This window comes from Chiroxiphia lanceolata, chromosome 8, assembly GCF_009829145.1.
Source record: "Chiroxiphia lanceolata isolate bChiLan1 chromosome 8, bChiLan1.pri, whole genome shotgun sequence".
Lineage (NCBI taxonomy): Eukaryota > Metazoa > Chordata > Aves > Passeriformes > Pipridae > Chiroxiphia > Chiroxiphia lanceolata.
The window spans coordinates 13,074,905-13,099,468 of NC_045644.1; the positions used below are offsets into that span (position 1 = coordinate 13,074,905).

General features: G+C 39.9%; 1 protein-coding gene across 3 annotated transcripts; it reads left to right on the top strand.

Moving 5' to 3' along the window:
* Window positions 1-252: 252 nt before the first annotated feature.
* PCGF6 (polycomb group ring finger 6) lies at window positions 253-24,010 on the top strand. Of its 3 annotated transcripts, XR_004358309.1 has the most exons (11): window positions 255-891; window positions 1,807-1,906; window positions 3,196-3,292; window positions 3,841-3,896; window positions 4,638-4,697; window positions 5,295-5,403; window positions 7,620-7,647; window positions 8,934-9,032; window positions 13,784-13,870; window positions 16,885-17,016; window positions 19,345-24,010. XR_004358309.1 is itself a non-coding variant. In XM_032695154.1 (10 exons), exons 1-10 carry the CDS (start codon window positions 553-555, stop codon window positions 19,393-19,395), a joined length of 1,026 nt encoding a protein of 341 aa, XP_032551045.1. In that variant the 5' UTR covers window positions 256-552; the 3' UTR covers window positions 19,396-24,010. The 3 variants fall into 3 exon arrangements, 1 of the variants encoding a protein (XP_032551045.1); XM_032695154.1 differs by lacking the exon at window positions 16,885-17,016 and having other exon boundaries at window positions 256-891; XR_004358310.1 differs by lacking the exons at window positions 7,620-7,647; window positions 16,885-17,016 and having other exon boundaries at window positions 253-891; window positions 19,345-19,380.
* The last annotated feature ends 554 nt before the right edge of the window (window positions 24,011-24,564 follow it).

Genomic DNA, 24,564 nt, shown 5'->3' on the forward strand with positions numbered 1-24,564 from the left:
GGAGACCTTAGACCACCTTCCAGTGCGTAAAGGGGCTACAAGAGAGCTGGAAAGTGACTTCTTACAAGGGCGTGTAGTGACAGGACAAGGGAGAATGGCTTTAGACTGACAGAGGGCAGGTTTAAATTAGATATTCCCTGTGAGGATGGTGAGGCACAGGAACAGGTTGCTCAGAGAAGCTGTGGCTGCCCCATCCCTGGAGGTGTTGAAGGCCGGGTTGGATGGGGCTTTGAGCAGCCTGGTCTAGTGAATGGTGTCCCTGCCCATGGCAGAGGGGTGGAACTGGGTGATCTTTAAGGTCCCTTCCATTTCATTATGTTACAGAATTAAAACCTTATTTCGAATGAAACTGGTATCTTGTGATTGACGTTATTTTGTGACAAATTAAACGTGTGCCATCGCTTCACTAGAGAGTCACTTGAAAAAAACTAAGAAAAAGAACCCTCGGGCTATAAAAACTGCAGACCAGTTGTGACTCAGCGCATGCGCGGAGGCTCTGCCCCGTGTCCGCTCTGACTACATTTCCCAGCGTGCCCCGCGGCGCCCCCGCGCATGCTCCCGGCGCCGCGGAGAGACCCGCGGCGATCGCGGTCCGTGGACATGGAGGAGGGCGCTGGGAGCGGGGTCTCGGGGCCGTCGAGCGCGGATGGAGCGGGAGCAGGAGCAGGCCCGGCCCCGGCCGATGAGGACCGGGACATGGAGGGGGCCCCCAGCTGCTCGGGGTCGCGCTCCGTCCCCTTCGAGTTCCAGCGGAGCCGCTCGGAGTCCACCGGCGATGAGGACGACGACGACGACGAAGACGACGACGAGGAGGAAGAGGAGCTGGAGGGGCACGCCGGGGCTCGGTTCGGGACGGATGACGGGGAGCACGACTCGGGCGACGACCGGGAGGTAAAAGGGGCGGGAGGGTTCCCGGGGCTCTCCAGGCCCCGCTCCCGACGTGCCCCGCGTGTGGGAATGGGGCGTTTTAATGTTTGTTTTATTGTTACCCGAGTTCACTTTGTCCGTCTCATTCCAAAGAAGCCCTTACAAACTCTCGGCGTGGCTGAGAGGGTAGTAGGCGGTTGCACGTGGGCGAAATGAATGGTGGTGTTGAGGGAAAGAAAACCCTTCAGTCTGGCTTTCAGACGAGAGCAAACGGGACGTAAAAACCTAATGTGTTACTTTCTTCAGACGCTTCTCAGATCGTTGCTATTGAAAAATTTGTTCTTTTTTTGAGATAGTGTTGTTCAGACAGGAAAGTTGTTGTGTAACTACTTGTTTGCTTTCCCGATAAGCGTATTTCGTGAACAGAATTCAGAGCAGTGAAGTTTCATTCTTTGCTTCAATATGTGTTTGTATAATCCCTAACTGTGTGTAGAAACAAGAGATGGCTGTCTCTTGTGATATAAACTCGTTATATATCTTGATTGTGGACCCCAAAACGCCTGATGAGCGTTTTCAAATAATGATATTGTTTGCTACCCCTATCCACTTCAACCTTGCTGACTATTTGATATTTTTTGAAAGAGCTTATGCAAAAGAACTTTTCTCAAAATGATTGTTTAAAGTTTGCTTTTTGGATATGATTCATGAAACAAGTTGGATTGCCATTCTCCAAAATGTCAGTTTAGAAGACTAGGTGAAAGTCTTTAGAAAAGATCTGTATGTGAGGAGTGATTGACCTCTTAGGAAAAGCCATTCCTCTAGCCTGTTGATACCGGGTTTTTTCATGGTTTAAAGCTACGGTATTTTGGAAGTTGCAATCAGGAAGTTTCAGAGCTTAGCCTGTGTATTCAAACTCTTACAAACTGTCTTTGTTTGTAGCGTATGATAAACCTCACAGAGTTGACCCCTTATATCCTGTGTTCCATCTGCAAAGGTTACTTTATTGATGCTACAACTATTACAGAATGTCTGCACACCTGTAAGTATCAGTGTTATCTGTTTAAGAGTTTAGTTGCAAATTCAAACAAAATCAGCGTTGAGATGTTCTGGGTTCACAAAAATAATTGTTTGAAGTGAATGTGTGTTGTGTTTATTCTGTTCCATAAGGGACATATATTTGTGCATACTTAAAGCATCAGAAAATCATGAAATCACTCGATCACGAAGTCTACTTTCCAAGTTAAGAGGGAAAACGATGTAAGAAAAGAAAAAGCCCAAATAAGACAAAAATAGAGCTGCTATGTACACTTTCTTAATTACTTTTTTTAAGTAGGCTCCAGGAATTTGAGTATATAACTGAGAAAAGAAAGTTCAGTGGCTCTGCTTATAGTGGACTAGAGAGTTTCCTAAACTGTTGTTGATGTGAATTCACAAAGTTCCGTAAGCACCTGTGTGGAAGTACCAGTTCAGATACAGAAATTGTGGTCTGCACCCATGGGAAAGTTTGTCTATAATCTCATGAATGGAAATAGATGGGTAATAAAAGAAAATTATTTTGATATGCTTGTTCTTCTTCCCCTCAGTCCTAGTGCTAACAGCTTTTCCCTTGGTAACAGAACTATTTTCTCTTAAAGCTAATAAAACCCTTTCTGTGAAGCTGATTTTCAGCTACACCCATGTTCCTACCTGAATCCGAAAATCCTGGCTTCCTAGACCTCCCAACCACTCACAATAGGAAGAGGGAAAACTCTTTTTCTTTTTTTTTCCCCCTTTTTGGGGGCACTGCTGACCAGTTTGTTATATAGCTGATAGTGTTCAGCACAGTTTGTAATTTAGGGAAAAGCACAAGTGTTAGTAAGGACGGCGTAATGTTGCAAGTGCAGCTGTGGTGGTCTCATAGAAGTTTCCTGGTAAATGTTGTGGAAAAGTTTGTTGTGTTCAGGCTTGTAGGGAGCTGATTTGACAGTAGGTTATATATTCTAGATATTTTCACTTGTTAGCTTTCCTTCCAAGTTTTTTAAGTACACGTAAAACAGAATGAAAATGGCAGTTATGATTTCTTACTTTGTTTCTACTGAAACTGTTTTAGGGCATTTTTCAGCAGTCAGTATTCTGTTGCCTTAGTTCTACCCATGTTCTAGATAACACAGTTGCAACATTGAACACCCACCTTTGCATCAGTTGAATTAGGAGTGTTCAATGACTTAACTTCATTTTGCCTCTTGACAAATTTTATTTGGGAGGTCTGGATGTAATTGTTCCTCTTGCCTGAACAGATGGCACTGTATAATGGACATGTGACTCCCACGGGGTTTCCTTTCTTTACAGTTTGTAAAAGCTGCATCGTGAGACACTTCTACTATAGCAACAGATGTCCAAAATGCAATATTGTTGTACATCAGACACAGCCCCTTTATAATATCAGGTAATAAGTTTATGCCATTTTTTATAGATTTGCTGCTTGCTTTTAAATGTTTTGGTTTGCAGACTTGTAGTGCTTTCTTATTTCAAATGAAGGAACAGCTGCAAGAAACACATTGTGTTCTTTGTTTATGTAACTTTCATCTCAGTAGTTAAGATAAAAACCCCTCAATATGCTGTTTTATCTAGTTTGTATCCATTTCTAGGGTTTATTACCTTCTACCCTGGTTATTTTTATGTGTTTACTCAATGTTAGAGGTGATATGAGCTGCATCATACAAAGATGAAGCTTTGTTGGCATAGTATGCTTATTAACTGAAAATTGAGTTTTAACTTCTTGAGCTGTTCACGAAGGGTGGTATTTTGAACTTCACATGACTTTTGTTGGAGCTCTGCTGTCAGGATGTGTATTTTGAAAGATGTGGAGTTGCTGCTCCACATGCTCCTTTATGTATGTCATGTTTCAACATCGTATTTTGCATCTTTGTTACAATAAAATGAAACCCTTTCATGTTGCACCAAAGACTTTCTTTTCTTTTTTCTATTTCATAGACTGGACCGGCAACTGCAAGACATAGTCTATAAATTAGTTGTCAATCTTGAGGAAAGTAAGTCTCTTTCTTTATTATCATATAGAAATTGAAAAGACTGAACAGGAAACAGAGTAATTAAAAGCCCTGTTTCTACTCTGGACTCTTTAAAATAGTTTTGTAATGTTTGGTTATAAACCTTAATGAATTAACTGTGATCACTGTCATGTTTCTGCCTGCTAAGTGCTATTAAGGGTAGCAATGTGTACCCTATCTCGTGAAACACAGGTGTCACTGTATTCAGGTAAACATCCAGGCAATATTTCATAGTCATGCCTCTTATTTTTGTAGAAGTATATCATATTCTGTATAACAAGTTCACTTGACTCCGTTGAAATAAGTTGCTAAGGCTGATTCTCTCAAATTCTTTTGTTTTCTTCTTTTCTGCCATATTTATTTGTCTGATTTTTAAATGTGTTCACTGTCTCATTTACTTTCAACTTTGGGAGCCAACAATCTAGTGGATATGTATGGACTATAAAAAGTATAAAAAATAGTCATGCACACAGAAGGGTACTGTTTTTTGCAGCTATCTCAGTATGATTTATGGCCAATTTCTCTGATTTCTTCCCAGTTTTTACTAACAAAATCTTATTCTGAGTATTTTAAGTGTCTTAACCTCATATGGAATACTAATGATGGTGAAGGTCTGTAGGAAATTTGAAAATTTTACTGTTCTAACCTTTGGAATTTCCATGGATATTTGCAGCATCTGAAATAACATTTCAATCTGTGTATTGTGGCTTTTCTTTTTTTCAGGAGAGAAAAAACAAATGCATGACTTCTATAAAGAAAGAGGATTAGAAGTGCCCAAACCAGGTGAGCTGTAATCACTTTAGGGGACACTGTTAGGGACGTACTTACTATATAATTTATTCATAAGGTCTTAAAATATTAGCTCACAACTGACGGAGATGTGTGTATTGGAAATTTGGAATTCTTGGTTATCTGACTACTATGACTGGTCACAGATCTCAGATTACGAAAATAGATGGAATTGGCAACACTTAAACCCAGATAATGGTTGGATTATTATATATTTTGCCTACGACCAGGAAATATATGTTATACTGTGCATTAATTTTATTTTCTGGACCTTAATAAATAATAGACATTACAAAGGAGTAAAAATAAGAACTTCAAAGTCTGCTCACAGATTAGGGATTATTCTAGTTATTTTGTGTCTTACTATCAAACAAACAGCTCTTAGCAGAAGGGCCTTGCTGAAAGTACTAAAATGCTGGTTCAAATACACAGCATACAATGTAGGAAGACCTGATTTAGTAATAAAAAATAGGATAAATTGTATGGACTTTTTTTCCTGATGAGTTCTTCTGTTTTCCTTGGTGCATATTAGCATCTTATACTATTTTTATTTCAAATTGTCTTTGCATTTTGGCTTTTTGAATATTTTAGCTGTCCCACAGCCAGTTCCAACGAGCAGAGGAAGACCTCGTAAGGTTCTAGGCTCAGTGTTCCGGATTCCACCGGAACTTGACATCTCCATACTTCTGGAGTTTATTGGGTGAGTTGTGGGCAAATATAAGAGCAGCTGGCTGACACGAAGGTGCTGCTTGTGTGTGTTGGACCATTAACTGGCCCTTGGTTTTCATTAAATGTGCATTTCTTCATCTCAAATAGCAGTGGGGAGTTGGTTTTAACTTACAGTGCAATAATGACAGCCAATCATAGCTAGATAATGCAAATAATTAAATGCTTAAGATGTGTCTTTCTATAAAAATAGCTTCCCAGAAAGTGTGGGTTTAAAACTTAAATGTGTTTTGGTTTTGACAAGGTAGCACAGTCTCAGTAAACTGAACGGTGGAATCCCTGTCTGTTCCAGTCCCCTGATCCCTGTAGGTGGCAGTACCGTTAACGCTGGCTGTGCTTGGATTGGCTTGTGGGAAGTGTAACTCTTACCTCTACCCAGATTGTACCTCCTTTTGGCCTGAATTTGTCTGAACAAAACATTGAGACCTCCAATACATAATCATAACAAACTATTACACAAATGGCATAAAATTAAGCCCTCGGAAACTGAGAAGTTCTGTTGGCAAAGCGTATCTTGATTCAGCCTCACTCTTTGTAGACATCTTTTTATATGTTATGTCCAGTTTCTCCACTGTGTGTCACTTTATTCAGAGTACAGAACAAATTTTCTTCATGGGTAAATTTTAGTAAGGTAGGTGGTGGCATGTGGTTTTCTGTTTTGTTGGCTCTATTTTTGTGTTGCCCATCGTGCGTCTTCTTTATTTCTTTAAATGGATGAGGAGCGGGACTGCAGGAAGAAAAGGGAAGATCTTAAAGTTGAACCTCTATGGAACAAAAGAACATCCTTGTGTGTTAAAGTTTTGACTCCAGGCTCTCAACTCCATTAGATAGGTTTACTGGCACAAATCAGTCATCTGGTAGCTCAAGCTGGTACCTCACTAGAGGGACCACAACGAAAGAAATCCCTGGGCAACTACACTCTGGGCAACTGGGCAACTCCCCATCCCTCATGGAAGTCCAGACCAATAGTGATTTTAGGGTCTGGGATCTTCTCATTCTTCTTTGGTTCACCGTTTCATTATCCAATGCTTGCTGTGTGATCATCTTCACATCCTCTTTAGTCTGTGTTGGTCAGTTCTGTGGTCCATGTTGTAATATGGTTGTTACTGTTCATATACGACAATTTATGGGCTGTCCACTCCTGCTATTATTTTTTAAATAATATTTAAGGTGCTAGTTTTGTCTGTTCTAACTCTTGTTAATGTTCAAGTTGTTAGCTGCAGGTTTTGCTGTAACCCATCTTTGATTTATGCAACAGATCCATGTAGTTCAAGTAGAGTTCAACTTGTGGCCTAACAAACAATCCTTGCTACTAATGTCAAGCAAGCACTCAGCTGCTTTCAAATAATATAAAATTTTTGACACTGTGAATCCACATACCTGACTTAATTTCAGTTCATTTTCTCATGCCTGCCTTGCAGCTGAATGCTTACAAGCACAGCTGACAGCAGTGGGAGTCATTACTAAAACTGTAGTATCGAGTGTTCTGCAGGCAAAACCAATCTTGGTTCCTATTGGTTATGAGGGATTGATAAAGCAAACTTGGAATAGCCAGAAGAAATTGTTACTTTGAAATTCTCTATTGTGTCTTTAGAGTATATAATCTAGTCACCCGTGGTTGTGGAACTGTATCAAATAAAATGACAACTGTAGTGAAAAAGCTTTTCTATGTTTCTTAGCTCATAATAGCTTTACCTAACTCTGATATCTGGTATATTTTTAGAGGTGGAGATGCTCAATTACAGTAACTTGAAGTGCTGTGCTAATGTGTGGTCTGCACATTTATTTGTTATACCAAGTGGTCAGTTGATTTTTGCCTTCTCCAGTGCAATGAAATACTTCATTTTTTCCTCTCTCATGTGTACTTGCTAATGCAATGCAAGAATAATGAAATGTCGTTGATTGGGTTTAATTAAGGGACAAATTTATATGTTGCACTACAAGAAGAAGGTGTGGAGTATGGACGATCAGTGGTAGGTCACAGGCTCAGAAAAATAAAGGATAGGAGAAAAAGATATATAAATTTAGTCTAATATTATTTCATGTATTAGAGCTTGAACTGGGAAAATTAGCTTGATATGCAAGACTCATAAATCAATAAGTCTCTGTTATAAAGAGCTTGAGGATATTATTAACTGTTAGCTTTAGCAGTATTGACTGTGTTTACTCTACTCTTGTTTTTTTTTCCAGAGCTAACGAAGGCACAGGGAATTTTAAGGTACAGATGTGATTTGAATTTTTCTTTTATGGTTTATTTCAGAAATAAGTATACCCTGAATGTATTTAATTTAGTTTGGTTTTCTTACACTGAATGCAGCCTGAACTTTCATCAGCATAGTAATAACCGATATTGGATTGCAGTGTGTACTTTCAAACCTGTTGTTATATACCATCATGCCTATCCAGCATTTTTTCTTCTTTTTACCCTTACATTTCACAGTATTTTTTTCATGTTCTTGCCCTTATATCACCTCTTACCCTTTCTGTCTCACATTTGTCCTCCTTTCTGCTTTGTTGTTAGTCCTGTTTGTTTTGGGCTACACAAAACAGGGCAGTTGTGATGCCCCACCCTTAAGGGAAATTCCCTTACGAGAACTAGATGTAGAACTTAATATATATATATAAGGGACATTATATATATATATATATGTGTGTAAAGAGTTATACTTAATATATGAGGGGTTTCAACTGTCCTTTTTGTAAGTGGGGATGGGGGAGTAGAGAACGGGTTACCAGGTCCATGGCCATAAACTGATTTGTACATGCAGCAAGTCTAAATTCAGCATCCTCAAGCTTGCAGCAGCGGGGTCCCCAGATCAGGTCTGACTGTAATTTCTAGCTCTTGCACATGAATAAATCAAACTATTGTTCCCAAAGCAGATTTATCATGAATACTTATTTAAATGCATGATTGAATTCAAGGGTAGTCCATGACCCTCAGCTCGTTCTTTTATTTTGAAAGAATACGATGAACCTGGGTAGTAAATCACGTCTGTTCAGAAGTCAACATAAAAATCCAATCAATTGACACAAAAAGTAATCCATTTATCACACTGAATGCAGTCATCTGCTCTGCCTTTGTGCCTTTTCGTGTAGTCGTCTGTATCACCAGTCAGCTGTTTAAAATTTAATCCATAGAATGGAAGCCTATTAAAAATTTTGAGTCTGGCATAATGAATGTCTTCTTGTTGCAGTCCTGTCTGTGAAAGTATTTAGGAAAAAGCAAAAAGATTTAAGACTAGTCTTGCCCTTGTTTTCTGCATAATAGTATATTTTAACTGATTCTGGAATTTCATGGGCTATTAAGCATGAGCCGTACTACTTCTAGAATGCTAAAGGACTTAAGCTCCTTGCATCATAAAATGATGGAGTTTAAGTATCTGAATTGTGTTTAGTATACAAACCTGATTTGGAGAAAATATGGAAACATTAGGAAATTTTCTTGTGCTTCAGATGAGGGCTGAAAATGTACATTTTCTTAAAATCTTTACTTATTCTTTGCAGCCTTTGGAAAAGAAGTTTGTGCGTGTTTCTGGGGAGGCAACAATTGGACATGTGGAGAAATTCCTCAGAAGAAAAATGGATCTGGACCCTGCTTGTCAGGTGGCGCTTACAAGTTCCCTGTGATCAGTGTAATGCCTCTGCTTTGGGCAGACATTACCATTGTTCTTTAGATTCTAGAAGTAATGTTAGATTAATGCAGTAAGGATTAAAAAACTAATTGTTTGAAATGTTGTGATCTGCAAGGAGCAACTCTCCTAGCTCATTCGCAACCTCTTTAAATTTTCATAATACTTTAATAGTTGGATAGAGTTTTTAAAGTGCCATTTAAGATTTTAGCTGATGAAATTCAAAACTAAGAGATACTGCTGTTTCAAAGGTAAAACTGGACAGGAAAGTGTGGGAATGTGGGAGTAGATGAAGGCAGGAGCTGAATAACAATAAAATTTAACTGAATGCAAACAAGGGCTAAGAAAGAATGATGGATGTGTTGAAATGAAAGGTGCGAATGCAAATATAGACACTTCCCTCCAAATTCAAGGAGCAAAAGAATTTAGCTTCATATTTCTCAACCATTTTGAGAGGAACTGCATGTCAAAACCAGTTTTTCAATTCTTCAGTGTATTTCAGCAACCATTCTGTTGAGAAAATGTGGGAGTTCTGTAAGGTATAAATAATTCTTAAAGCTGTCAATTATTGGAAAATCAAGCTGATGCTGCTGTGAATAGGCAAATGGTGGAACTTAAATGCTGGGTTTGGAGTTAAGGCTGTTTTCATACAGCAGTCAGTGTCTGAGACAATACAGCATGGCTGTGTGCCTCAGTAATGAGTGTTTATTCATGCCGCTTACCTTTTAGTGGTGACAAAGCAAATCAGATATAAATTATTCATCATGCTGAGGAAGTAATGTATTTTCATTTGCTGGTTTCCTCTCAGTGGGAGTTTCTAGCTTTCAGGTGGTTGTGGCTTGATATTCTGAACAAATAAAAGTATCCTCAAAATGAGGCTAGAGAAGCTTTTTGCATTAATTGAGTTGTGGTTTATTTGAGGGGAATCAATTGCTTTGTTTGGATTTTCTTAAGTAGGACACTGGAATCTCAGTTTTCAGGAATACTGAGCAGCTGTCATGGAAATTGATATTCATTTTTCAAAATTAAGCTGGGCCCACGTGTAGTGGTCTTTCAGATTTTGCAATCTTGAGATCATCTAACAGAGCTAACTTGAGCGTTTTTCCCCCATTAGTTACTTTCTACTTGGACTTTGCCAGACAGATATGATCCCCTATTAGTGGGCAAATGTTTTACTCATTCCCTGTTAGAGCTGATCAAGGGATAGGTGTGTTATCCATTCTCCTGAACTGCTGACCGTGCTCGGGCCTCTTCGGCTTAATTTGTTCGTGTGCAATGTTAGCCAGTACTCGCCTTTCTTCATTGACCTGCACCAGATTGAGGTTAATGAAATTGTACAATAAGCCAGCTGACTCATGTGTGACAGTATATATAAAAGCAATTTTGAAGCCACTGCCTTTGTTCTTTTTTTTTCCTAGTCTGAGGCTTCAAATTATTTTCAAATTTCTGTATTTGAGTTTGCAAATGGAGTATGATTCAAATTTCCTGTTTTATCTGAAGGTTAAGGCTTCATTTTTATCTACTTCTTGAGCTGGTAGACTGTAATTTATTCTTTCTGATGCTTTGTTTTGATCTCTGTGCTTTGGGCAATGATTAATTTTCTGTATATGTTTATGTATACTTCTAATTACAAGGTCTTTCTTGAATATTCTTGCTGGAATTTGTTAGGAGAGGGTGAAAAATCATTTTTGAGAAACTGGAGTCGCTGTTAATAGCTGAGTAGGTAACATTACATGTGAGCTGAATACAGGCTATGGTGTTTGGAACCATTAGATTCTTGTCTTCAGCATCTGATGCAAAAGTTTTCTTTACAGTGTGATTTCCTTTGAGGTCATCCTGCAGCAGCAGTATCCTTTCTTGGTATTCATTCTGTAAGGATGAGAGTGATTGCTGAAAGACTTGTGGCTTGGCTGGTCCAAATACATTAACATAGTTTGTGGAACAGAAGTGTTCCATTACCAGATGTGCATTCCTGAAAGTGTGTGTGTGAACTGCAGCCTAGGGGAAGACTGGAAGAAAGGAAGTCTGTGCTCATACAGTGTAGCTGTTGATGCAGTTTCTTTATGCCAGTCTTAAACCCTGGAACAGAGGTATCCGGTACCCTTTGAAAAGTAAATAGCAGCTAGAGGAAATGGGAAGCTTTGACAGCTTTTTGAATAACTAGCCCAAATTCTCACGTCAATCTCCAAAACTCTGTGTTTTCCTTGCCCTTCCCTGGATAGTATGGGTTGGCATAGAAACTACTGAGTGAAGTCTACTGTTTTCTGGGCCAAATTCACCCTTGGGATGAAGCTTATATGCAGTGTCCCTTACATGAACTTTTTCTAGTTTTATTTCTGTCTTACTTAGTGATTATGAATTTATAAATGTCTGTTATCGTGGCTTTTAGAGAAATAGCTCTTATAGCAGATAAGCCATCTAAAGAAAAGAAATGGCATAATAGAAAGCCTACTTTATTTTAATAAGAATTGTAACAAGTGACTGAGTATTCAGCATCTACACCTTCATGCTTCTTTTCAGCAAAGGGTCAAACTACATTTATTACTCACAAGCAATCAGTACCAGCTGATTTCAATTTTACCAAATTTTAGTAAATCTATAGTACTCATTGCCTCTTTTACAATGCAATGTATCAATTCCTAAACAAGGATTCCTCTGAAACACATTCCACAACTCATTTTCACACTGAACTGGGATTTTTTTAAGTATATATTTCATTCTTTTGTCCTTACAGAATGAATTCTAGCATAACAATTAGCAGGCAGAATTTCAGGCTTTGGTGCTGGAATTAGGTGGTTAGGCATTTGGTATCCAGAGCATTCTAGTACAATAAATGTGAAAAACTCTTCTCAATTTGTTATTAGACACTGGCTCTTTAATGACTATCACTTAAAAGTGGAGCAGCAGGTACAACAATGGGATACTTTCAAACAAGCATTCTAATTCTGTTTTGAGAGATTGTCAGCAGCTGCAACTGTGTCTGTTTGCATCTTATATTGGTCAAACAGATTAGATTTTCTGTTTCTTTAGAATATATAAAATATGTATGTATATATGTTTCAATGGGACCAGGATTGAGTTTTCAGTGTGTTATAGTATAAAAATAAGCTTATAAAACAAAAACAATTAAACTCACGTATCACTGAAAAGCAAAGCAGACATGTCTGTCTTCCTGCAGTAATAACTATAGAGGCTGAAATGCATGGAAAATAGGAGAAATAACTAGCCAGTTTTCAAAAAGAAAAGAAATACATGTCTTTCAGGTGCCGTGTTAAATACATCACATGTTGATGTTAAATATATGCATTTGTGTGTATATGGATCAGTATTTAATCTTACATCCAGATTAGTTTTTACTTGCTGGTTTACTTCTAGAAGCTAAAAGCAGAAATAACACTAAGCAGTTTACATCTTCTGCACGTAAGCAATCAACCTAACTTGAAGAGAGTGTTCTACATCGTCCTCATACGATACAGATGGTGAAGTAAATTAGCCCCTTTTGAGCCTCTGAGGAGTAGAATTCCTGTGTTCCTGAGTCTCAGAACAATGTGGTCTGCCAGCATGAGGCATAAATCTTGCCAGATCTCTCCATGAAGAACAAGAGAGATATAGTGGGTCAGCAGGCAGAAGAATATAAATCCAGGGGAATTGAATAGCTGCAGCACAGAGTGCATCCTGTCCTGGAAAGTGGCCATGTAAGAGAATACGTCATGATATTGCAGTGTGCTCCCCAGCTGCTGCAGGGGCAGAGCTTAGACAATTTCCTTGCAGAAAGCTGTGGGACAGCTCAGTGTCAATGCTCTTAACTTCAGTTTTAAGGTTTTTTCAAGTCACAAACGAGAGCACTCTCACTTCCATGCCTAGAAAGTGCTCATAAGGAAAATTTAAGCATGCTGCAGTTGAGAGAGAAACAGTGCTATGTTAGCTGCTCTAATTTGGAATGTTAAAGACTGGATTTGCGTTGCACAGTAAATTCATATAACTTGATAAAGAAGCCTATTTTTTATAATAGTTAAGGCAAGGAATTCAGAATACCTCGTTATGGGGGGGTTTTCCCACAAAATTACTGGTTTTGTGGGCAGTTACTTAAAAGAAGTGCCTCATCTGAAATTGCATACAGCATTGACACAGTTTAGCTGCAGAAGAGGACAATGCATAGAAGTGCTGAGTATGTCCTGCAGTTGTATCCCAGAAATACTGACTGGGTGCATGCTAAAGGAGGACTGTGTGATGTACCAGCTGACAGGGGCATGCAGTGAGATTAAAACACTTCTTCCAAACGCTTCTCAAGTGAACTTAGTCACATGTTTTCTCACTCAAGGTAGGAATGAGGCTCACTTTCTGTCAGCGGTGCAAACAACTGTCTTTTGCCACTGATGTGACAAATGATTCCGGATGTTTTTGGCATCACTGTAATACATGATCTAAATTCCCATTAAATTCATCCCAGCTATCACTAAACAGCTTCTTTCAGTGGGCGCACCAAATTGTGGGTGAAACAATAAACTGGCCACTCTGTTCCAGCAGTGAGCCCCAAGTCAGGGCCATGGGGTGAGAGGCATTAGGGCAGTGCAGTAGTGCTGTGCATGCTAAATACGTTTGGACAATAAAGGTAAAGATGACTTGAGTGTCTTTACACTCAAGTGTAGGCCACTCAAAGGCCTTAGGTGTGGTTTTGCTTCTACAAAGGTAGTTGAACTTGACCATGTTTGTGTTCTTTCACAGGTGGACATAATATGTGGTGATCACCTGCTGGAGCACTACCAGACACTGAGGGAAATTCGTCAGGTCATAGGAGAGAGCGCAGTGCAGGTACGTGTGGCAGCTGGGGCTTTGTTCCAGGTTTTCTCTTTTAAAATAGAAGATTGGTTCTTTCTTAAGCTATCAGGAAGCACCAGCTTGTCTGAAGAAGTTGCTCAGAAGATCTCTCCAGCTTATGCAAAATGTTGTTTATCTTTTAAGTAGAGTTGAGAAGTGTACCATGTGCTGACAGTGTTCTTGACCATTTTCATGATGTTCTGGATATGAGGTTTTTGTGTTGGGTTTTGTTTAGGGTTTGGGGTTTTTTTCCCCCAAAACAAAAAAGGGATATATTATATCAGCCATTCTTTCAATTACCATGGCTTGTTTTTCCTCCCTGGTAGTTGCATCTCAGCAAGAAATTGGAGGACAAATCCTAAATAAGGCTATCCTTGTGACTGAGTAAGGAGGATAAACTTGCTCGTAAAAACACAAACCAAAGATGGGGAAAACAGGATTTAGATTGGTGTTTTATTTGGAAAGCAATCTAAGCAGATAGTAGAAGGGCTGAAATAGTTGCAGAATCGTTTCTCTTCACTTCTTTGTGCACACATATGCACAAACTTTTACATTTAAATTTCCTGCTGAGCCCTCATGCTACAGGGAGGCTTCTGTGTCAGAGCCAAGAAGTGGAAAGCTGATTTTGAGATATCTTGGACTTTGCATCACCTGTACCTGATTTGAGTCACTAGGAAGAATCCCACAGTCAAGGCAGAGGTATTTGGCTTGTAGTTTTGGCAGACATTAAGTCTGTGAAGCTTGTGCTGTTTTTGCAGTCAAAGTGAATATATGCCATACTTGATGTTTTAGCTGTTTATATGTGAAGAAAAATGAAAATGTAACCTAACACACTTTGAGGAGCAGGGGATAGAAACTGTGAGGAAGCAGGTACTGGTAACAAACTTGTTTCTAACATAATGTGTTCATTTTAAGTAAATTCAGCAGTCAGCATATAGTGCTGGAAGTGCCATCTACTAAAAGCTTCAGTAAATGGCAGGGGGATTATATGTTTCTCAGTCTGGGGATATAGTCACATATATGCTTTTTAAACTTGATCTTAGCATGAAAGCCTTTAATGTATGGAAAATACTCTTGGGGAAGCACTTTAAGGAATACTACCTGAGTTTCATTTCTTGTCAGAAATGGATCTGCCTAGTTGAAGTTTAGTGTCTTTCATTTGTTGTCAGAAGTGGGTCTGCCTGATTGATGTTTAGTGATGAGGTACCAGTCAGCAGCTCCACAAAGAGAACGATTGTCTTGGGATATATTCTGCAGTGAGGTTTCAAGCCTCATTTATTACAAAATCAGTATGCTAGCAGTTAATTCCCTCAAGACTGCTCTGTTGGAGAAATAAACAAAAAATATCTTTGCTTTTTTTGAAGTCCTGTGCTTTCATAGTCACTCCCGACAGGAAACTTGAAAGATCAGGTTCGTCCTTAGTTTTTCTTCATTTTGTTAGAAAATCTCTTAGAATACCAAATAGTTACAGTAGGAACGTTGCAAATAAACCACAGTTGCTTCTTTTTTGATATTGAAATAATTGTGACATTTTCATGTTCTTTAGTCTAACATTATATTATCTTTTAGAAATCATGAGGATGCATTTCTAGGATGAAAAAAACCTTGGAAAATATTTTTAGATAATTATCCAGGAAAAAAATAAACTGATAGGTCAAGTCTAAAAATAATGAGTGTTTATTTTTCACCAGGACCTGAAATTCAATAAGAGGCACAGTTGTTGTGACCAGTGAGACATCTACAGAGGAATATTTGATGAATTTTACATTAAGCTCCAAGGGCATCTTGTGCCTCTGTAACTTTCCAGCCTTTCCAAATTAGTGTTGGAGCTTGGAACGTCACTAACAGCTCTCACTGGGATGCTGAGACACTCTTCAAAACTGCTCTTGTCATTTACCAGTTTCTGATGTTCATTATAGATGCTTCATGCTAAGAAAATAGCTTCAGTAGCTACTTCTGCAACACAAAGTCATTTAAGGGAATAAACACTGGGCTTTTGTTTAGATGACTACAGCCACTGTTAGAGGGAAAAAAAACTGCTGTTTTTCACTTGCTAGTTCATTCGTGTCAGCAGTTATTCTTTTTGCTGGGGAAAGTGATTTTAAAAATGCAGATAAATTTCTTTTTCCCAAAGAAATTAATTTTAATGTGCATTCTTTGGTAGCATTTGCAATGCAGCATAACATATGTTTGTGTGATTTATTCTTGTGGACCATAATCACTATGACTTTTTATTTTTAGTGCCTTTTACTCCTCCTGAATTGTTCTTAAATGCTCAGATTGTGAGCACAGTCTTGTGAAGATTTTGGGTCCTGTATTTGTTTTTTTTTCCTACTGACTGGCACTGTGTAGTGGTGCTGTAGAGCCTCAGTAAATTAAAGTCTCCTGTAGGTGCAACTAGCAGGATTTTAGCTGTTCTGAATATGTATGTGCCTGTCCAGCAAGTGTGGGAAGATCAAGTGTGATCTGATGATAAAATAAGTATTCCTGACTCCGGCCCCATAGTAATCTACTCAGGTTGTTTTAACTGAAGTAAATAAGCAACTAATTTTAGTGGTTGAATTGCAAGCATGTTAGTTTCTGAGTAGTTGATAGAAGGCTAAAAAAGAATCAGCAATAAATCTTGTTTAATGTTGTAGATCTCAAGATGTTTTGACATTTCAGAAATTGGGTGGTTGGTTGAATCTTCCTAATTAGCTGGAAGTAGGCTTTCTAGCTCTGTTTAGGGCAAAAACATTTAAAAAATTGCTGCACAGAATTTATATAAAAAGAAGCAACTTTGTTTTATTTTTAAAACAAAGTGTAGAACTTGTGGAATTTACTGCAAGGAGTGATCAAAGACACAGAAAATTTTAAAGGCTGAATTTTGTTACCAAGCATTGAGATCTGTAATTAAGAGTTTGGTCAAGTAGCTGAGGAAGGAAGCTTATTATTAACTTTATGGGAACATAATTTCTTCTCTGTATTACCTTCCTCCCCTCTGCTGCACAAATGCAACATGATCCAAGCTGCTGGTTATTTTCATGTGTCTGAAACTGGGCCTTCTCAGAGTTCTGCATCACTGATGGATATAATGAGCTCACACATGGGAAAAGCTAAAAGGAGTGCCTTCCGTGATGTCCTTGGCCCTTGGCACAGAGGTTTGGCAGATTCTAATGGTTTCTTTGTAGCTCTCACCTTTTTGTAACCCAATGCTATTGCGCTATTTTTTTGGTCTCCTGAGCTAGGCAGCAGGAGCTGTGCTCTAATTTAATTACTGTGACCTTCTAGCACACATTTGCTAGGAAGTGTTTTACTCTTTGCTGTGGGATTATTGAACTTGGAAAGTGGGGCATTTTTTTTTTGCTGCTGCTCCTATAACATCAGAGGGGGTGTATACTCTGATGTTTCAGTCTATCAGTTCAGCTCTATAGTTGGGTGTGACAGGTTGGATCCTTTTAAATTTTTTTAGGTCAGGGTCACAAATGTGTGGCAAAGAACACTGGAGAGCTTTGCGTTTCTTTTGAGCCTGAGTTAAACTGGCTTGAGATTCGTAATAAGCAGTGAGAGCACATTCTCTGTTTGGGCTTCCTTTTAAGAACAGTGTCTAGAGAAAGACATGTAGAAACGTGTAATACTTTAGAAGTGAATAATTACAGAGTAAGATGTGCCAGTACTGGGGTAACTCTCAGTTTTGCTTTGTGCCGAAGGAATTGCAGTGGGTTTGGCCTTTGATTTACCAGGGGTATTTCCTGTGTAAATAGATAATTTCTTTAAATGTCCTACTGTTAAATGTACCATTTGAAAACCCATTCATCAAAGAATACATTGTAGCATTTTCTTCTTTTATAAATATTTAAGAAACTGCCATAGAGGAAGAACTGATTTTGACATTCTCCAAAAAACGAAGCTTGAAAATGTCTTTATTTTCTCTGTTGAAGTAGCTAATGGGCACAAGGAGTAAGTAGCTTTGTGAAGGTGTAACAACGTCCTGTGTGCCAAGAGGTTCCTAAGTAACCTCATGGGACCTGTTCCGCATAACAAGAAGTGAGAACAATCACGATTCTTTCTTCATTTTGCAACATAGCCATCCCACTTTATACTAGACACTGAAGAAGTGAGTTAAAGTTCCTCTATCCTTCTGTGTCATTTTAGGAGTTAGCAATGGATTCCTGGTTAATAACAGGATGAGAAGATGAAGGAAAGTTAGTCAGTTGGCACTAATAACACAGGAATGCATTTGGGGGTTTTAATTGCTGACCACTGAAGTTGAGGTTCATTGACATCTACACTACACTAGGCCTCATTTGTCATCATAAGCAGCCATGAAACAAAGTGAAGTGCATGACACTCATGGAGGAACATGCTCTGGAGTTGTTGGTGATCAATTGCTTAATCTTAAATTTAATCCAATACAAAATGGCTCAAAGATTATTTTTTTTATGAATAATTGAGGCTGCACAAACTAGTCAAAACCATTTTTACACAGATAACAAATTATGGTTTAAAAATATATATATGTATTCTTCCAAAACACTGTGTTCAGACTAAAACAGCACTTTCTCCTGTTACTGTATGATAATACAGGACCTGTAAAGCGATGGCAGTCTTGTTACCTTTTTTGGGTAATTAACTTTTTAATTAAAGATTATTTTTAATATGCTGATATACCCTCTCACACAGAACTGTGTAACTTCTCTGGAACATGTTGTCTTACATCCTGTATGTTAGTAGATAAAAACGTCGGAAGCAAAATATAGTAGAAGTTCTAATGTGTCAGTTATGATTAATGTAGTTCTCTCTTCAAAAGAAAACTTTTTTTAAAGTCTGTCCATATAAAGAGGTCTAATGCAATAAGTCAGATTCCCATTGAAGGCAGACTAAGTGCTAGGCCTTTCATCAGCTGAGTGTGAATTAAGTAGCACTAGTAAAGGTAATGGGTCAGAAGTGTCCTGTTTCCCAGGTGAAAGGTTTTTTTTATTATGTGGAGCAGTCTCTGAAGAGGAGAAACATAACTTAATAAACTAATGGTTTGTCATTTGGAGGTTTTTTTTAATCCAATATGTTTATTACTTAATAAATGTATATAGTAGTAGTCTAGACTCTTCTACTGCAACTTCTGGCAGCACCTTCTAGAACTACTTAATGGATTACTTTTTCTGCCCCACAGTATCACGTGGAAAGCAGCATGACTTGTAAGCAAAGAGCCTATTGCATGGAGATATTTCAATTATAACTTTAAAATAAAATCAAAGTACCAGATTCTACTTTCTTTTAACACCTTTCTCCATCTCAAGGAGGAAAGGGCAACATAATTATTTGCCTTTGTATTTCAAAACTTGCATTCTCCATGTGGAAGGGACACTGTATAAAATGGTGAGATTGTGCCTGGGGTCCTGCCATGCAGTGACTGTTGTGCCAGGTGGTGACAGAAATGCCTCACAGAAAAGGTGAAGTAGGATGATACAGTTTCTTCCTCTTCTCTGTAGGATGGTTTGCTTGTACTGCACTATGGCCTGGTGGTATCTCCGCTAACTTAAAGATTGCTGGAATATTACAAGGCAAAAGAATCTGAAGAGTCATGGCGCTTCTTCACTGCTGTTTCTCACCAAAGAAGCCATCGTATTTCCTGTGGCAGGAAGCAAGTTAAAGGAACTACCACTAACTGCTGTGTGATCGTAGTGTAACATCTGACTTCACCACTGTAAAAAATTGCAGCTTCTGTAAGTACAGCTGTAAATGTTGGTATGCTTCATGTTACAAATTACTGTCTTCAAATTTCACTCAGCTCAGGGAATTTAAATGCTCAGAGTAGCTGCATTTTTTTTACTTTCTAAAAACCACAAGATTTCACAGGGTTAACAGCCTTTTTTTCCTCTAAGCTCTGAGATATCTCTTGCTTTCTAAGTGTCTAGCTAGAACAGTGCTCTCAGGGATGATCTTCAGTGAGCAGTATAGTGTATTTTTGGGAGGAGACAGTGAGTTGCCTAAAAAAATGTGTACTGTGATCATCTGTCTTCATATGTGATTTGGGGGTAGGAAGGAAACTAGAAATGCAGACCAAAATAGGTAGAAAACAATGCAGCATAAGCATTAGTTTTTTTGAGAAGTAGCATTAAATTTAGTTGTTTTTCTTGGAGAAAGACAATTTTGTTTGCACTGGAAGTATATTTGCTGGTAGTTTGGCTTATACCAAATGGTGGATCATGCATCTCTGGTCTTAATGGAGATGGGCTGGCTGTAAGCTGGTTAAACTATGCATGAAAAAAAAAAGTAGCACCTCTTTCTACCTGCTTGCTGTATATAAAATGATCACTGTCGGCATGATTCTGCTATCATGAATCTATCAACTGGCTTGACTGTCAGGAGCATAAATCCATTCACTTTAGCACATACCTCTCTAGCAACTGTGAAAATGGTTGCTTTTTCCACTCTTTTTAATGTGTTTTAGTGCATTGCAGTGGAGACCAGGGTTGAGTAATGTAATACTTGCCTGTTACTACCAGATTCGCAGAGGATTTTAGGTAACTTTAACATATTAAAATACTGTGGTTTGTGACAACTCTAATACTTCAAATTTTCTTCTGTTTAAGATTTCCATATTTTCTTGTGCAGCACTAAGGACCAGAGTGCTCTGTGTGTTATGGTCTTGCTGGTCATTGGTGTGGGGATCCATGAAAGCTACCAGGAGGCACCAGGCTTCCTCCCTTCCCTATAGTCAGTGTAGGGAAAAGGAGTCTCAAACCTCCATTGCAGTGGAGAAGCAGGTGGACTCAGAGCCCTGCAAGGCAGTTAGTCAAGGGTCTGTTGAAGATGAAGGCTGGAAGCAGGTCACTGCACCAACCAGGAAGGAAGGTTGTTCCTCCTTATGAAAACTTAACAAATAGGACTGACACCTTCTACAGCAGTTATGAGGCCCTGGAACTAGAAGAACAGACAGCTGATGCAGTGGGCAAAGGTCCTTCTGGGACTGAAGGGTCCCCTAAACCAACACCACCTGTACCCCACATCACAGCCACCTCTGTTAAGAGGAAAAGAAGGGTAGTTGGTGGTTGTAATGAGAGACTCCCTTCTAAGGGGAACAGAGGGCCTGATAGAGATGGGACCCAACTCAGAGGGTAGTCTGCTGTCTCCCAGGAGCTCGGATGGGACATCACTGGAAAACTCTCCAGTTTAGCAAAACCCTCTGATTACTACCCACTACTGGTTGCTAAGCCAGCAGCAACAAAAGAACAAAGAGAAGTCTGAGGGCAGTCAAAAGAGACTTCAGGGCCTTGGGGCAATTGGTAGCAGGATCAGGAGCACAGGTAATAATTTCCTCAATCCTTCCAGTAACAAAGAATAATACTGAGAGGAATAGGCAAATCCATCAGGTCAATGTGTGGCTCAGAGTCTGGTATAAGGAGAAAAATTTGTGGGTTTTTGACCATAGGATAATCTATTCAACACCTGGTCTACTGACACCTGATGGGATGCACCTTTCTCAGGGGGGAAAAAGAGTTCTAACACAGGAGCTGGTGGGGCTTGTTGATAGAGCTTTAAGCTGGCTTGGAAGAGGGAAAGGGGCAAAACCAGGCTTACTAGTAATGAGCAAGGGATGGTGTGCAAAACTCAAGGAAGGGAACACTAATGGAATCCCTCAATCTGCCTCACGAGTTATTGGGTACAATGTACCACACTTGAAATGTTTCTATACCAGTGCAGACAGCACGAAGAACAAACAAGAGGAGCTCGAAGCTTTGACCCAGTCCCAGAGATCTGATATCAATGGCATAAGTGAAACCTGGTGGGATGAGTTCTGTGACTGGAGTGCCCTCTTGGATCGTTACAGGCTTTTTGGGGGGACAGGCAGAGCAGAAGAGGCAAGGAGTATCCCTGCATCCTTTCCATAGCTGTATGTGAAGGGTTAGAATGTATGGAGCTCACAGCTGGCAATGGCACAGTTGAGAGCCTCTGGGTAATAATCAAGGGGCAAACAAATAATGCAGATGTCACAGTGGGAGTCTGCTGTAGACCTCCCAGCCAGGACAGTGACACTGACAAATTATTCTTTGAGAAATTAAGGGACAATTCTGAGGCAACTGCCCTTGTCCTTATGGGGGACTTCAGCTTGCCAGAAATCAACTGAGAGCATCACACAGCTGGTACAACCCGGGCCAGAAGATTCTTAAAAAAACTGGATGACAGCTTTATGGAACAGGTCCTAAGGGAGCCAACTTGGAAAGATGCCCTCCTTGATCTGCTGCTTGTCAACAGAGTGGATCTCATGAGCAAAGTGGAGATCAGTGGCCATCTTGGCCACAGCAACTATGAAGGGATCAAGTTTAAAATCTCTGACAGGAGGAAAAGTGCCAGCAAAACTTCGGCTCTGGACATGGGGAGAGCAGACTTCAGGCTGCTCAGGGAACTAGTAAGTAAAGTCCCCTGGGAAAATGTTTTTGCAGATGCTGGGATCCATCAGTGCTAGTCTCAAAGGAACACTAACTAAGTTTGCTGACAACACTAAACTGGGAGGAGCTGTTGACTCCCTTGAGGGCAGAGAGGCCTTGCAGAGAGACCTTGACAAATTAGAGAGTTGGGCAATCACCAGCTGTATGAAGTTTCACAAGGACAAATAGAGATTCTGCACCTGGCATGGGACAACCCTGGCTGTGTGTATAGACTGGGGAATGAGAGTCTGGAGAGCAGTGCTGCAGAAAGGGACCTGGGGATCCTGATTGATGGCAACTTGAATATGAATCAGCAGTGCCCTGGCAGACAGGAGGGCCAACTGTGTCTGGGGAGGGGCATCAGGCAAAGTGTCACCAGCTGGTCGAGGGAGGGGATTGTCCCGCTCTGCTCTGCACTGGGGCAGCCTCACCTTGAATATTGTGTGCAGTTTTGGGCACCACAATATAAAAAAGACATTAAGCTATTAGAGTGTCCAGAGGAGGGTCACAAGGATGGTAAAGGATCTGGAGGGGAAGCTGTACAAGGAGCAGCTGAGGTCACTTGGTTTGTTCAGCCTGAAGAAGAGGAGACTGAGGGGAGACCTCCTTGGGGTCTTCAAAATCCTTATGAGGGGAAGTGGAGGGACAGGCACTGATCTCTTCACTCTCATGATCAGTGGCAGGACTCATGGAAACAGCATGAAGCTGAGTCTCTGTAGGTTTAGTTTGGATACCGGGAAAAGGCTTTTCACCCAGCGGGTAGTTGGGCACTGAACAGGCTCCCCAGGGAAGTGGTCTCAGCACCAAGCCTGACAGAGTTCAAGAAGCATTTGGACAATGCTCTTGGGCACATGGTGTGACTCCTGGGGTGTCCTGCGCAGGGTCAAGAGTTGGACTCAATGATCCTGACAGGTCCCTTCCAACTCAATGTTTTCTGTGATTCCTCATGTTGAGGTGAAACTGCTTGTGTTTTAGTTTATGGCCATTGCTCATTGTCCTGTCGCTGGGCACCACCGAAAAGGGCCTGGCACCATTCTCTTGGCACCTGCCTTCGAGATATTTATATGCATTGATGAGATCCCCTCTCAGTCTTCTCTAGACTGAACAGGCCCAGCTCCCGCAGTCTCTCCTCATAAGAGGGATGCTCCAGACACCGAATGATCTTTGTGGCCTCTGCTGGACCCTCTCCAGCAGCTCCTTGTCCTTCTTGTATTGAAGAGCCCAGAACTGAACACAGCACTCCTGATGTGGCCTCGCTAGAGCCAAGTAGAGAGGGGGAGGATCAGCTCCCTTGACTGGCTGGCCACGTTCTTCCTGATGCACCCCAGGATACAATTGGCCCTCCTGGCCACAAGGGCACAGCGATGGCTCAAATATTAGCTCGAATGCATTTGCTCACTGTCAGACTAGGAGGACTGGCATCCTTTGTCTGAAGAAAGCTTTCATGAATCCTCCTGCAGGTCTTTACAATAAACATTTGGTTTTGTCTGTGAACATAGCACCAAGAAAAAAAAAAAGTCTTGTTTGAAGTAATTCTTGTGATACTTCTAAAAATGTAACAAAAATGTTTTAGCTACAAACTCCTATTTTACCTTTGAAGTTTGTATAAAAGTAGTGTTTAAAATGCAGCAGAAAATGAGATTATTTTGTAAACACCTTGTGAGTTGTGTTGATAAAAGATTATATATTGTAACAGTAAAATAAACTTTATTTTAGCCAATTTAAATTGAGTTCTCATGTTTCCATGCCCTGTTCCCTATATCAGCCCCAAAATTATAGCAGATGATAGTGAAACTGCTGGATATGCTCTGGAGTTGTTAGAATGACAGCCCCAATTAAGAGGTTGAATGGTGAAGGGTAATGCAATACCAGAATCTCTGCTGGAGCTAAGCGTGATATTGTTAGCTGGAGTAACATGAAATCTCTGAGGCTCTCCTTTTAATGAGGATTTTGGTGGAAAACAGCTCGATAAAGTTGTGAAGATGATTTTTCAACATAAATACTGTAGAAATCTTCCTATGTAGTTATAGGACCCTTTTTCATGAATGAGAACATCTTTTTATGAAAGCCACCTCTCGATTTTTATTCTTTCATCTTTATGGCTGTTGCTATCAAGTCTTTCTCTGCCACTTGGATCAAGGCATCTGGCTCAAATACTCCATACTGGCCCTTCCTGCTTAATTATCACTCAGAGGCTTGTTTTCTATGTATAACTCTATGCTTAAAGAAAAGTTATCAGTGTACTCACATTTTACATTGCAAATTCACCCTTACACCAGG